General features: G+C 35.6%; 1 protein-coding gene across 1 annotated transcript in view; it reads left to right on the plus strand.

Moving 5' to 3' along the window:
- Window positions 1-11184, plus strand: part of CCDC91 (coiled-coil domain containing 91) — a gene marked incomplete at its 3' end in the record, with an annotated part of 89302 nt that extends 78118 nt beyond the window's left edge. Inside the window, exon 12 of the mRNA XM_080612607.1 lies at window positions 11062-11184. Coding sequence (XP_080468733.1) covers window positions 11062-11184 — 123 coding nt within the window. The remainder of the gene's footprint in view (window positions 1-11061) is intronic.
- Window positions 11185-12590: the final 1406 nt, after the last annotated feature.

A 12590-nucleotide genomic window follows, 5' to 3' on the forward strand; every position in this document is an offset into this window, starting at 1 on the left:
AAGATCAGAAGCTGAGAAAAGGCTTTTTCCATCCCTAGATTTCTGTGATACCATTTTAATTGCAGTAGAACTGGAGCCCCAAAGAGAAAAAGACAGAACACAGAACTCTCTTTTTCCATTGTGTTTCCATGACAAGTAAGGACACTCTTGTGGTCTCCATATCTGTGTTGTGAAGATCCAGAACTTGCACCATCTTAATTAAAAATGAAAAACAAGTTGTGGTCTGTAGAATTTCTCTGTCCATGTACAAGAATAGGGTAAGCCTAGCATAATTGCAGGGACACCACAAAGTCCCATTACTCAGCAGATTCTCTTGGCTGTTCAGTTTTGATAGGGTGTTAATTTTTTTCTTTTGTTCACTGCACAAATGGGTAGATAACTTTGTGCCTAAGGATGGTTTATTCTGTTTTATCTGCTTACCTTTTTGTTGGTTTTTTAGCTGGGGAATTATTTGAAACTTTTCAGAACTGGTTATATGCAGATTTTTTCAAGATGTTTTTATACTTAATCTTGTAGCTTCTTTGCTCTGTTTCTCAGGTATGTCTTTTTGTTTTACTGGTTTTATCCTTCCACTGAATTTTGATTTAAAAAAGTAAACGGGAAAGTTGGACTTACCAGATGTGTTCTGATGAATCGTTCTTATGATTATGTCCTGCAGTTGGATTCCTGCAGCAAAGCCAGTGGAATCAAAGTTTGAGACTTAATCAAGTTGTCTGTGAAGCTACAGAAACATGTAAAGAAGCAAATTTTCTTAACCTACAGCAATAGTAAGAGTAGATAGATGAGGCAACACGATGCGATTTCCTGTTTACTTTTCTTATTCAAATTATCATGAATGATAAAAAGACTAAATAGCCTTTACCTATGAGTTGGAAATTTAGCAAGATGCTTCAATTAATTTTATATATATAGTTAATATGTGCATAAGTACTTTTTCTGCCTTGGATGCAGACTACTGACTCATATAATTTGTCAAGTGTTCTTTTCCCTCCCTTGCCCCCCACCCCACCGCTTAGCAACAACTTCTTATCTTTTCTCTTTTTTTTCTAATAATATAAAATAAGATATTACTAAAAGCAAAAAACTGCTCTTTTATTTGTGGTTGTTATGTCCTTGGTGGTGTTATTTCACTGCAAAGCCTTAATACAAACCTGCATCTGGAAAAAAAGCAGAACAGCTAATCTAGTAACCAAAGGAAGCTACTTTGGGGAATATACTATACTCATGTTGTTCTGGCTGGCGGTAATTTGGAATTGTGTAGAACATAAAGCCTGCAGATTATCATGTTTTTCTGGTGACTTCTTTAGAATCTTCTGCTTGTGGTGTTATGATGACCTGCTGAAAGCCATGGGTACTGAGTCTGTGTATGTTTTGAAACAAAGGAGGTCTTGTTTTTGATGATATTGTTGCAGCTGCAGCTTTATGAAGTGCTTCTCCAGCAGCTGTCCTGAATTTTGCTGCAGTAGTTTGGCTTCAAATTCAAAACTGAGGTTTCCAGTAAAATGTGTCTGTCTGTAAAAAATGTCAGCAAGAGCTACAATCCTCTCAGTGCTGAAGAAGTCCAGTAGTAAGTGTGGTCTCAAAAATGCCTGTCTGAATAGTAGTAAACAAATTTTCTGTTCCCAGAATCTTAATGCTTAATTATTTATTTTAATGCATATATGCTTAGCACTGACTTAACACTAAATTTATCACAGATTCACTACAGGCTGATTTTCTTTGTTGAATTTCTTTGTATGAATCCATCAACTTTAACATACAATGGTGATTTTAGAAAGATAGCTGTATTTCATGTGAATATCATCTTTGCCTATGCCTTCAAGAATATACTGTTTCATCCTGTCACACCTTAAAGTTTCTTTAAAATGAAAACTGGAAACATGACTGTTACATCAAGTGTTCCTCAAAACTAAGATATTTCTCATGCTAGTTCAGTATGTACCAAACTCCAGTGTGTTGTTACAGGACGCTTTGCTTTAGAAATAGCTAGTGGGATGTAGTATCAAAATTTCACAAGAACCTTCAGAAAATCATGATATAATCCAGTCTCCTTGATATCTAAATTGAATAACTATGATCTGATTCCTTATGTTATCTGTAGTTTTAGGTTTGTATATAATATTGTTTTTCACTTCCCAGTCTAAAATAGTGATTCTGTGTGATGTGTATTATTAACCAACCATTGTATTTCTTCTTAGAGGCAAGGAAATTGTTCTAATGATGAATCTCCTATTAAGGAAGAATCACTTTAGATATAATTATTTAGACATCACCCATGACAATGGAATAGTAGTTATACTGCTCTTAACCAAACATGGTTAGCCTGGATTAATTTGGAACATGTATGCATACTGACAAATGAAGCAGATCTTTGGTACTCAGTCTATCGCCCAATCCTGCTTTTCAGAAAGCAGGCTGATTGATAGTCTTCAAGCACTTTCCTGGAAAGATGGTAATTTGTGGTTATGAAGCGGCACAGAAGCCCTGTATAATCTGCCAAGTCATTGGTAGCCATATTAAAGCAACATGTGATGATGCCTAAGACTGACTCGAGTACTTAAAACAAGATTAAAACCAAAACCCAAACAAACCAAACCTATTAAGGACTTCTGCTGTCTATGAGGACTCGGGATCTGACAAGCCTGGCTAGAAAGCAGTCTTACTCACTTACAAATCCTTTATTTAGGTGCTGTTGTATATTTCTAGTTCCTTCTTCTTGCAGAGGCATTGATCTGATGAATTTTGCCCTTAGTTACACATTAGTCTTCTTCTTTGTGCCTACCTTGTGGAGACTGGAATCTAGGGTGTATCAGAAGCTATACAGAAGCTTTCCAGAACCAAATGCTAACCAGATACCTTCTAGAGATTTTGCAGATACTGATGAGTTCCATGCTGGGTAGAATAGATCTTGCTCAGGAAGACATACAGCACAGATTCACTTGCATGGCTCCATTTGCTAAACAATTATAATAGCATTCACAGAAATATAATGAGACTTAAGATGATGAGTGTCAACAGAGATAACATTAAAGTATTTTGAACAAATTAGCGATGATCAGCATCTGTGATTTGTGTCCATCTCAAGTAATTTCTTGCCATTTGTTTTTTTGTGGGTTTTTTTTTCATTCTCACAACCAGTTCAAAATATTTTGCCCAGTGGAAAATATTAGTTGATCCTGTCTAGCATAACACATGGGAAGTTAGGTTTATCTGAAAACAGCCCAGTCTAAGCCAGTGTTATGGAGCCTGTAGTCTATAAATCATTAAAAGCAGTCTGCAAAATAATTCCCTGTTTTAATCTTGTATTAATACAAATATATACATTTTTCATTTAATGTACAGGTACCATGTGCAGGTGCATTGTTGTTTATTTTAGTAGTGGAACTGATCTTTGCTTTCCTAGTTTTTAAGAAGTCTATTTGATACTCTTCAATCATCAAAAAAGAGAAGGATGAACGGTGGTAGGTGATACCTACCTAGGTGATAAAGATTTAGGAAGGTGATACAGGTTTGGAGTTTTGTTTATTTGGGGGTTTTGGCTTTTGTTTTGTTGTTGGTTTGTTTGTTTTTTATTTAGGAGAAGCAGGACATATTGACACACAGTGTGTATTTTAGTGGAGGTTTCCTTATAAGAAGGAACCAGAAAAGGCAGAGTGTACTTTGTTCCAATGCCTGCAAAGAGAAGTGAATTTTAGTAACTTCACAATTCCCTGTAGCTTTCCTGTCAGCATTATAAAATCCTATGATCTTGGAAAGCACAGTCATAGGCAGTGCATATTGATAGATATACAGTGGAATGTTATGTCTCAACAGTGAGAAGTAAAGGTCAGTATTAAAAAAATGTGACTTTGTACTTACATTTCATCAGCATTTACCATGCATCTGATATTAAGCTGTAAGGAAGACACTTGCTTTCTACAAATTCAACAAGTTTTTGCAAAACCTTTTATTTTGGAAAATTTAAAAAATCAATAAGATTTCTTGTCACACCTGACTTCTGTCTGACTGTAATAGTGGGAGAGGCCCTTTTGTGGCCAGTTTTGCCTGCATCCAGAAGTTTGCAGCTTCAGGGCCTCATTTGTAAGATTACATAAGTGCATTTCATTGTATGAGATATTCAGATGCCTAAGTGCTGATTGAATATATTTCTGTATGTTTCTCTTAAGTGTGTTGAATCTGATTGTTAGACCAATCAGGATTATGGTAGCAATTATGGTAACTCTACATATTTAGTGTATGGCCTTAGTCTTTAAATAGCTTGGTCAAGGAATCCTGTGTTCTGAATCTGTTAAGTAGGTAGGTCCCCCCAGAGATTACTCATGTGTTTCTATACGTAAATATTTCCATTGTTATTTTTGTATGTTTAGATACTGTCCATTTTTCACCTTCTACAGTAGTCTGAGCAGGTGTTGCAAACATTTTTAGCTCCTTTATGCACTCAATCTCATTTCCTTGATTAAAAACAAATTTCCTTCTCTTATGTATATGAAGGAAAGTTAGTATTTTCATACATTTCTGTGTTCAGCTGGGAGACTGTAGAGATTCTGAGAGGGTTGACAGGGTGTTTTCCCACCACCTTCAGCAAACTAGGCAAATCTGTTTTAAAGATGTGTCCAACATATGGTATTATTTTAATGGTTTCACTGATCAAGTTCAGAGCATAAAATCCTTAAGGTTTAGAAGTTGCAGCATTGTTTATTTAAAGAGAAAGAAAGATTTTTACATGGCAATATAATTTATTAAACAACACTCTTTCCTGGAGGTTCAGTCTTGAACACTGATGGCTTTCTAATGTGTAGCAGATACTGTATAAATTACAGCCATGAAGAACCTTGTTTTTATATACTTAGTGAGTGTTATCAATAGTAGAAATTCACAGGTGGACAGACAAAAATGTCCTGTTCTGGGATTAACTCTAAAATAAGCTCTGCTACACATATGTACCATATGGATCTGTTTTCCTTCACATCCATTATAGAAATGAGAGGAAGTAATTCATTGTTTCCTCATCCAACTCTCAGATTTGCAGGTTCCTCAAGGTAATAATTTTTTTTGTATGGTCTATTTAATGTGCTAGGGATTTTTTTTTAAGCCTTCTGTTGAATCTCTGGGGAAAAGTTCATGTTAGTGCACCGGGGAAGTGTTCTGAGCCCATAGTTTAACTAGAAAATATAATCACATACCTGAACTTCTGCAACTACAGAATTTTTCAGAATCACGTCAGCCTCATTCACTAGTGTGAGTAAGTTGTGGGGAGGGGGGGGAAACCTAGCAAACTCTAAACATGATAAAAATTGTACCAAACAAACCCCTCGTCTTTGACTTTTCCTCAACGAGGGGCGTCTACCATTCAAAATATGAGATAACATTTAGGAATCTGTAATTACACCGTAACGTTCTGCTGACCACTAGGTTTGTTAGCCAATATCCAGTGTAGAATCCTAACACTAAGTTGCATTAGCCTATTTCAGTGGATTTTTTTGCACCGTGAATGGTGCACAAATATTACAACAAAATCATGATTGCTTTTACCTACAGTGTTAAAATGTTCCCTTTCTTCTGAAACAAGGGGATGGGAAATATGTGTGTTTGCCACTTGTCCTTTGAAAAAAATGTAATGGTGCCATGATGATGTGTATAAACAATTATTTGTGGCGAATCAATATTCAACTTCAAAGAATTATGTTCGTAATGAATCCTATTCAACAACTAACAAGTAGCTACTTATAACACTAAATAAATGGAAAGCCTTTATATCAGCCTCACTAATCCAGAGCTGCCAAACTCAGTCTTCGAACGCATTCTCTTACATATCAAACTCTGTTTTCAATTCCTCAAAACATTCATTTTGCATTTGAATTTCCTGTCTTTGCATGAACATGATTTTCTTTGAGTGACAAAGATACTTTCCAGCATTTTAAGTACTCCACCACTGACACCCACTCTTTTATAGATGAATATAAACATTCTGTGATAGAATGTTTTCTTGATGCACTTCTTTGCATGAGTTTCATGAGAAATCAGCAGCACTCAAAGGCTGGTTTCTGATTTTACAATCTTTATGGGAAACTGCTTCATAATTTTAAAATGGCATGATTATTTTGGACTTATTTTGCAGTGTACATATGTGTGATCAACCATTAAAAATACCAGTAATAGAAGTAAAATTTGCTCTTTTTGCTCTTTTTTTAATCTCTGGTCATTTTATTTATTGAATCTCATGATAAAAAGAAGATTGCAACTTTTACTCATGTTAGTATTGCAGAGCCAGAATAGTGAGCTGAGCTGCATTTGAATACATTACTCATCAGATTATCACTTGAAGTACAGGTAAATAGTTCAGTATGCATTTGCATAAATGTAGCTGCTATTTTCTACAGCATTTTCTACACTGGAAAATTATGTAAGAAATAGTTTTCAAAAATACACTTTCAAACATCTTAATGTTTATACAAAAGTGAAAATTGAAAAGCCATATGTAACATGAATTTTGCTTTCTTCACTTTTCTGGGTGAACTTCAGGCCACAGTGAGATTAATAGCAAAACATATCTTTAGTATGGTGAGATCACTATTGCAGCCGTAAATATTCAGCTAAACCTAAAATTATATTTTCCGTAAGATATTTTATTAGTTACTAGTAATGGATAATATAATTCTGACATATAGTAGTTATTTATAGAGTTCTGACTGGGTTTCTCTCCTAGCAATTTGAAATGTCTAATGGGTTGGACAATATTCAATAGAGGAACTACTTTCTACTTTAGACACCAGCTGTGTTGACTTCCATTCCAATTTATGGAAAATATAAGCTGTATGATAAAAGCTAAGAAAACATAGAGCTAAGAATAATTACTAGCTTTTGTTTGAGCTATGAGTTTATGAAGCTATACAGGGCAAGTAAAATAGAGCAGCCTGGGAGGAAGGCAGTCACCTGGTGGCAGTATTCTGCACAATTACGCGTAGCTTTTTATTTCCCAAGTCAAATTCCTTCTTCAGTGATATGAGTTCTGCTGAGGCTTATGTCTTCCTTCAGGGCATGCCTTGCGTTGCTCAAAGGCACACTATTGTGAGTGGTCTAGGGATGTGACTGAGGTAGGACCCCAGGAGGAGTTTTATCCGGTCATCTTGGGGCAGAAAGATGGTGGAATAACACTTAGACCTCAAAAATGAACTGAAGGTTTAATCACAAGGGAAAATACAGCAGTGAATGTGTTAGAATACCCTGCAAGAATCAGCTCATTTTTGGAAAATGAATGTGTCTCAATGACTATGGGAATTTCATTTCTTAATAAACAAATAAATCTGTACAGAGTTAAAAAGATATTGTTCAGTAACTTAAAATAATTGAAGTTCAGGAACATGTAAAGCCAGGGGAAGGATAAGGAAGGGGGGATGTTCAAAATGATGGCGTTTGTCTGCCTAAGTAACTGCCACGTGTGATGAAGCCCTGCTGCTCTGGAGATGGCTGAACACCTGCCTGCCCATGGGGACTTGTGAATAATATTTTGGTTTTAAAGAATTATTTATCAATTCTTTTTGAGGGTGGTAAGAAACTGGCACAGGTTACCCAGAGAGGTGGTGAATGGGTCATCACTGGAAACACTCAAGGCCAGGCTGGGTGTGGTTCTGAGCAACCTGATCCAGTTGAAGATGTCCCTGCTCATTGCAGGGGGGGTTCGAACAGATGACCTTTAAAAATCCCTTCCGACCCAAACCATTCTGTGATCCTGTAACATTAAAACTTTGAGCTGATTAAAGCTGTGCCGTTAGGACACAATGTACAGAACTGAGAACTTTCAGCTGGGTAGGCTTCATATGATGGAAGAAAAACATTGATTAGCAATAACAACAGTGGTGGTGTGATGTAGAAAATTGCCTTCTCATGGTAGATCTGGGCCAACACAGTGTATTTTTTAGTATCTTTAGAACTAGAACAGTTAGGTTGATTTGGTTGTGTGAATGCTCCATCCCTAAAATGTTATTCGTACAGATTACATTTGCATATGAGTCACATTCAGTTGGAATTTGCCAGATGTCCATTTATGTTTGTTTAAATAATGAGATCATTCCATGAAGTGAACAGGACCTAAAAATATAGAGGGAAGACTGTTTAGAAAAACAAGATGTAAAATGCCTTACTTTACATATTTTCACATGTCATGGCATATTATGCAAGCAGAAGCACAGCAATGTTGAGGCACTGGTCAAAAAAAAATGTGTCCACTCCTAACACTTCATTAAACAATATATTATATAACAAAGCTTCATTAGATTTGTTTGCATTTCCCAGCTAATCTGTCCATTAATGGGAATGTTCTCATGAACACCTTCGCATGTACAATTTTCAAAGCCAGCATCATTTTGCTGCTTCTTTTTTTGTGTTATGGGGAGATCCCAAGTCCTTTCAGTGTTTTGTCATTTACTGTAGCATGGAAGAATGTTCACGTGAATCATAATATTCACAGCTCAAGGCAAAGCTTATACATAGAGTAGACAAGGACAACTGAATTCCAAATTTGTATGTTATTGAACTTACATAAACTCTTTACAGCCAATAAACTTTTCTGGTGCACAAAGGGAGACTACCAACTAACCACTTGTGTTCAGCAAAGACTCCTCAAATGCATACTTAATTCATTTGAGACTTATAAAATGTTTCTCAAGCCCCAAGAAATTCTATTTTGTTCATATTGCAGTCAATCACTGCACACATTAAACATTTACGTTAGTACTTGGTAAAATAAATTTAGCCATATATAATTGAGATTGCTGCCTTGGTAAAGTAAGTTAATGGCAGCCTATCAGAACACACATCTGGCAAGCTGCTTTGATCCTTTTAAAGCAGAATATGCAAGGAAAGGCTGCAAGAAAAGAAAACAGTTTAACCAAAGCTCTTGGTCAAAGCTCAGTAGAAAACTATCTAGGAGTATAGCTGATATAATATGCAATAAAAGGAAACCATTGAAAATCAGTTTCATGCTCAGCTACTCCAACTGATATATCTACCATAAGCAACAGAATTTGATGACATAATATGTTTAGAGAAAGAGGTTTCTCATGTTCTTTGCTAAAATGTAACAGATGATAATATGTGAATTACACTATATCTGCCCATTCCTCGGAGGAATATGGATCACGAGCACAAGAACATCTGCAAGCTTCTCCATGCAAAATGCTCTCTATATTTTGGACCAGAGGGAAGAAAGGAGGCAAGACACCTTTCAAATCAGAAGAAATGCATCACCACAGCAGTTCCTTTATGTTGTTCATTTGTTCTAGACTGTCTTTTCTAGATACAGCTTCTTTAGAGCTTAGTTTGCTTTTTCCAAGTTTTTCATCCTCTTGTCACTAGCAGCTATTATATACTATTATATACTTAAATATATCAAAAGCAGACTTTTCTGAAATTTATTTGAACTAGATTTGCTTTAAAATCTGCTATGAATTGGTGGGCTAGTGTCTGCTTTTGCTAAGAGATGTAAAAATTTGCACAACATCTAGAAGTGTGCAGAAGTACATGCAAACATGTTACTGAAGGAGAGTTTTATGATTGTGTGGCTTCTAGAAAATATGTGTGTATTCTGCTCGTGACTAGATTTGACACATTCATCTCTGTTGAAACAAAATACCAAAATATACAAGCTACCAGAGCCTGGTTTTCCATGTTAGAAGAGCTTAAAGAGCAGCAAAGGACAGGGTCATAAAAATGTTTCCCTTCGTGTATTCAATCACAGCACTACAACTATACCCTGAGTGCATATTCAAAGTAAAGTCGGAAGGTAACACTAACTTTGCCTTGCATTCTGTAATAATATTTTTCTAGAGTGCATCTGTTAATAAAACAAGATCTCCTTTCAAGTGGCTGTTTGATCAGCTGCTGAATGATGCACGTACATGCGCAGAATGATACTATGGGATCAGAGTTTTTGTTGAAACCTGTAATTAAAGCTGTCAGTGCTAGATACGTGAGGCACGATATATTTTTTTTTTTTTTTTTAATGTATCACTTGCATATAATTGCCACTAGACTGCTAGACTAGTTACTCTAGTCTGCTAGGGCCACGTGGCTTCACATTGACATTTTCCTTGTGTTAGAGTTCGAGGCGTTGTTTATGGACCTGTACACAACAGTTTGACAGAAGTACAGAGCTTAACTTCTTCTAAATTCCATTGCTTCCTTTCTCTTGAGTGGTGTTATTTTTTCATCTTACTAGCCTTGTACCACTACTTTCACTCTAAGCCTATGTCATTGTAATACATATATTTAGTTGAGTTTGTAGCTGGTTAAAGGATAGTCAAGTTGAAAACATCTCTCAATTATGATATTGTTTAACATTTGAACTTTAAAATTCAAATTAAAGGGATTCTGAAGTGCATTTTATTTATTGATGTTATGATAGTAATAAAATTCAAATACCTTTTGGTAAACTATGTTTTTATGTTATTTCTATGACGTAACCCCCCAAATCTGGTTCTTGTGTTCCTATCTTTTTGATGGAGAAGAAAGGGCCATTGTCTTTACTGCAAGTATATAGTTCACATTTTTTGACAATACAGGATTCTAGTAAAGTGCTGGAATAAACAAAGTAGGCAGAAAATATTGCCACTTTTCCTCTGGGAACTATTTGAACACGCTGCCATCTATATTAACAGTACACTTTGAATTTCTGAATATGCAGTTATATGTAGTGTTCATTTCAAAGCAGAAGCAGCATCTTTCATAAAAGCAACAGCTGTAATTTTAAAAGATGCTGTGGAGATTCATCTAGTTCAGCAGCGAGGCTGTTGAGTTTTTCCAAATTTCTTGTGTAGAATTTGACAGCTGTTGGAAGGTTTCTTTTAGCCTTATGTACATTTCATCCTGAAGAAACTCAAATATTTCATTAAAAAATTGTTATTGAATTGCACACATAGAAGTTACTCCGTTTCTTTGTTGTTGTTGCATTTGGTTGTTGAATTTGGGGATTTGAATATGATTGAATTCTTGCTGACAAACACTGTCATTTGTTTCCAGGTTTACTTAAAGTTGATATATCTTTTCTCTTTTTTATCCCAACAGCTTGATCAAGCTGTCCGTCAGAGAAACCTGCATAGTTTGGAACTTTTCCTGTCATGTGCACAAAAACAGTTAAGCGTTTTATTAAATGAAGAGCCAGCCACTACAGAGGAAAACAGAGATTGACATTCTCAGTGCCACTGATACAGTGTGATTGTGAACTTGCAAATCTCAATACAGCAGATGATGAATATGTTCTAATCTTCTGGGATTGTATCATTGATTCAAGATTGATCTGAAACTATGCTTCATAGAAATATTTGTGGATTATATTCTTTATTTATTTATTTTACTACTATTATTAGATTGCAAATATGCGAAGGAAAAATTCCCTAGAAAAAAATTGGATTTGTTTATGACTTTTCTTTCATTACATTTTGTACTAGCCTATGATTGAAGTTCTAGATGACTGCAGGAATGATGACAATATTTCTGTTATGTCTGTTTCAAATTTGGCATCATGTGTTGATGTAGTTTAGTAGCATTTTTGATATTCTAAAAAATGGCGAAAAACATTTAACTGACTTAATACAAATACATCTCTCTTTCCAAACTATATGCCCAAGTGCATTTCTTCAGGTGAGCCTGAGGAGCTTCTTATTTCTTCCTACTTTTCACAATCAGAATCAGTCCTGAAACATAAGAGTGTTTGTGGGCATTTCTTTAGTCATTTATAAACAACTCCAGCTCTAGTAGCAGAAAAATTTAAAAAGTGCATCTTTTTGGAATAGTGCAAAACATTGCCATAACCAACGTATAATATGTATTTTATTTCTGTTTTACAAAGCTAGTTTGATTCCAAAAGTCATTTTCTCATGAAAGTACGATTAATGTGACTGACCTCAGTTTCAGGAAGAAGATGTATGTAATTATGTGGAGACTGATACTGTACTGCCTCAGTGGAATTTCTGACAGAATAAGGAGTGCAGCTTGCTGACCTCAGATGTCCTTTCTAAACCCACTGAAGGAAGCAGAAAAACTCCTCAATGACGTTATTGGACTTTGGATCAAGTTGTAGGTCTTTCTAGGCTTGCTAATTGCAGCATAGAGGGAAATTTCTGTGCCTACACTCCATTGATTGTAGATTTGGGGCCTTCGTTATAAAAGAGTTCTGGATGAAATGAGGAAATAAGTGTTTGTGCTTAGGAATGTAAATAAACTGAGAATTGTATCTCTTATGGTGAGCTTGTGATTCAATGGGAAACTTACGGGCATTTTTAGTGTGGTTCACGTTATTTAGTGGTGTTTGGGGTTTTTTGTTTGGCTGGGGTTTTTTGCATCAGCAGTCACTTTTCGTAAATCACTTTTTTATAACAACAAGGAAACACCAAATGGTTGCATATGTATTTGGCAGGATGAAATATGTATTGCAGAGAGTTTATTTTTACATATAAATATTTTTCTGTGCTTCATCATGAAAACCAAAGGTTTTCTCTTCTGTATGCAGAGGTTCACTGAAGAAGTAAATAATGCTGGTTTTACAAGCTGATGGCCTCACCCTACAAACGGATGAAAATCTAGGCTTCTTTCTG

Source organism: Psittacula echo, assembly GCF_963264785.1.
Source record: "Psittacula echo genome assembly, chromosome: 1".
Taxonomy (NCBI): Eukaryota; Metazoa; Chordata; class Aves; order Psittaciformes; family Psittacidae; genus Psittacula; species Psittacula echo.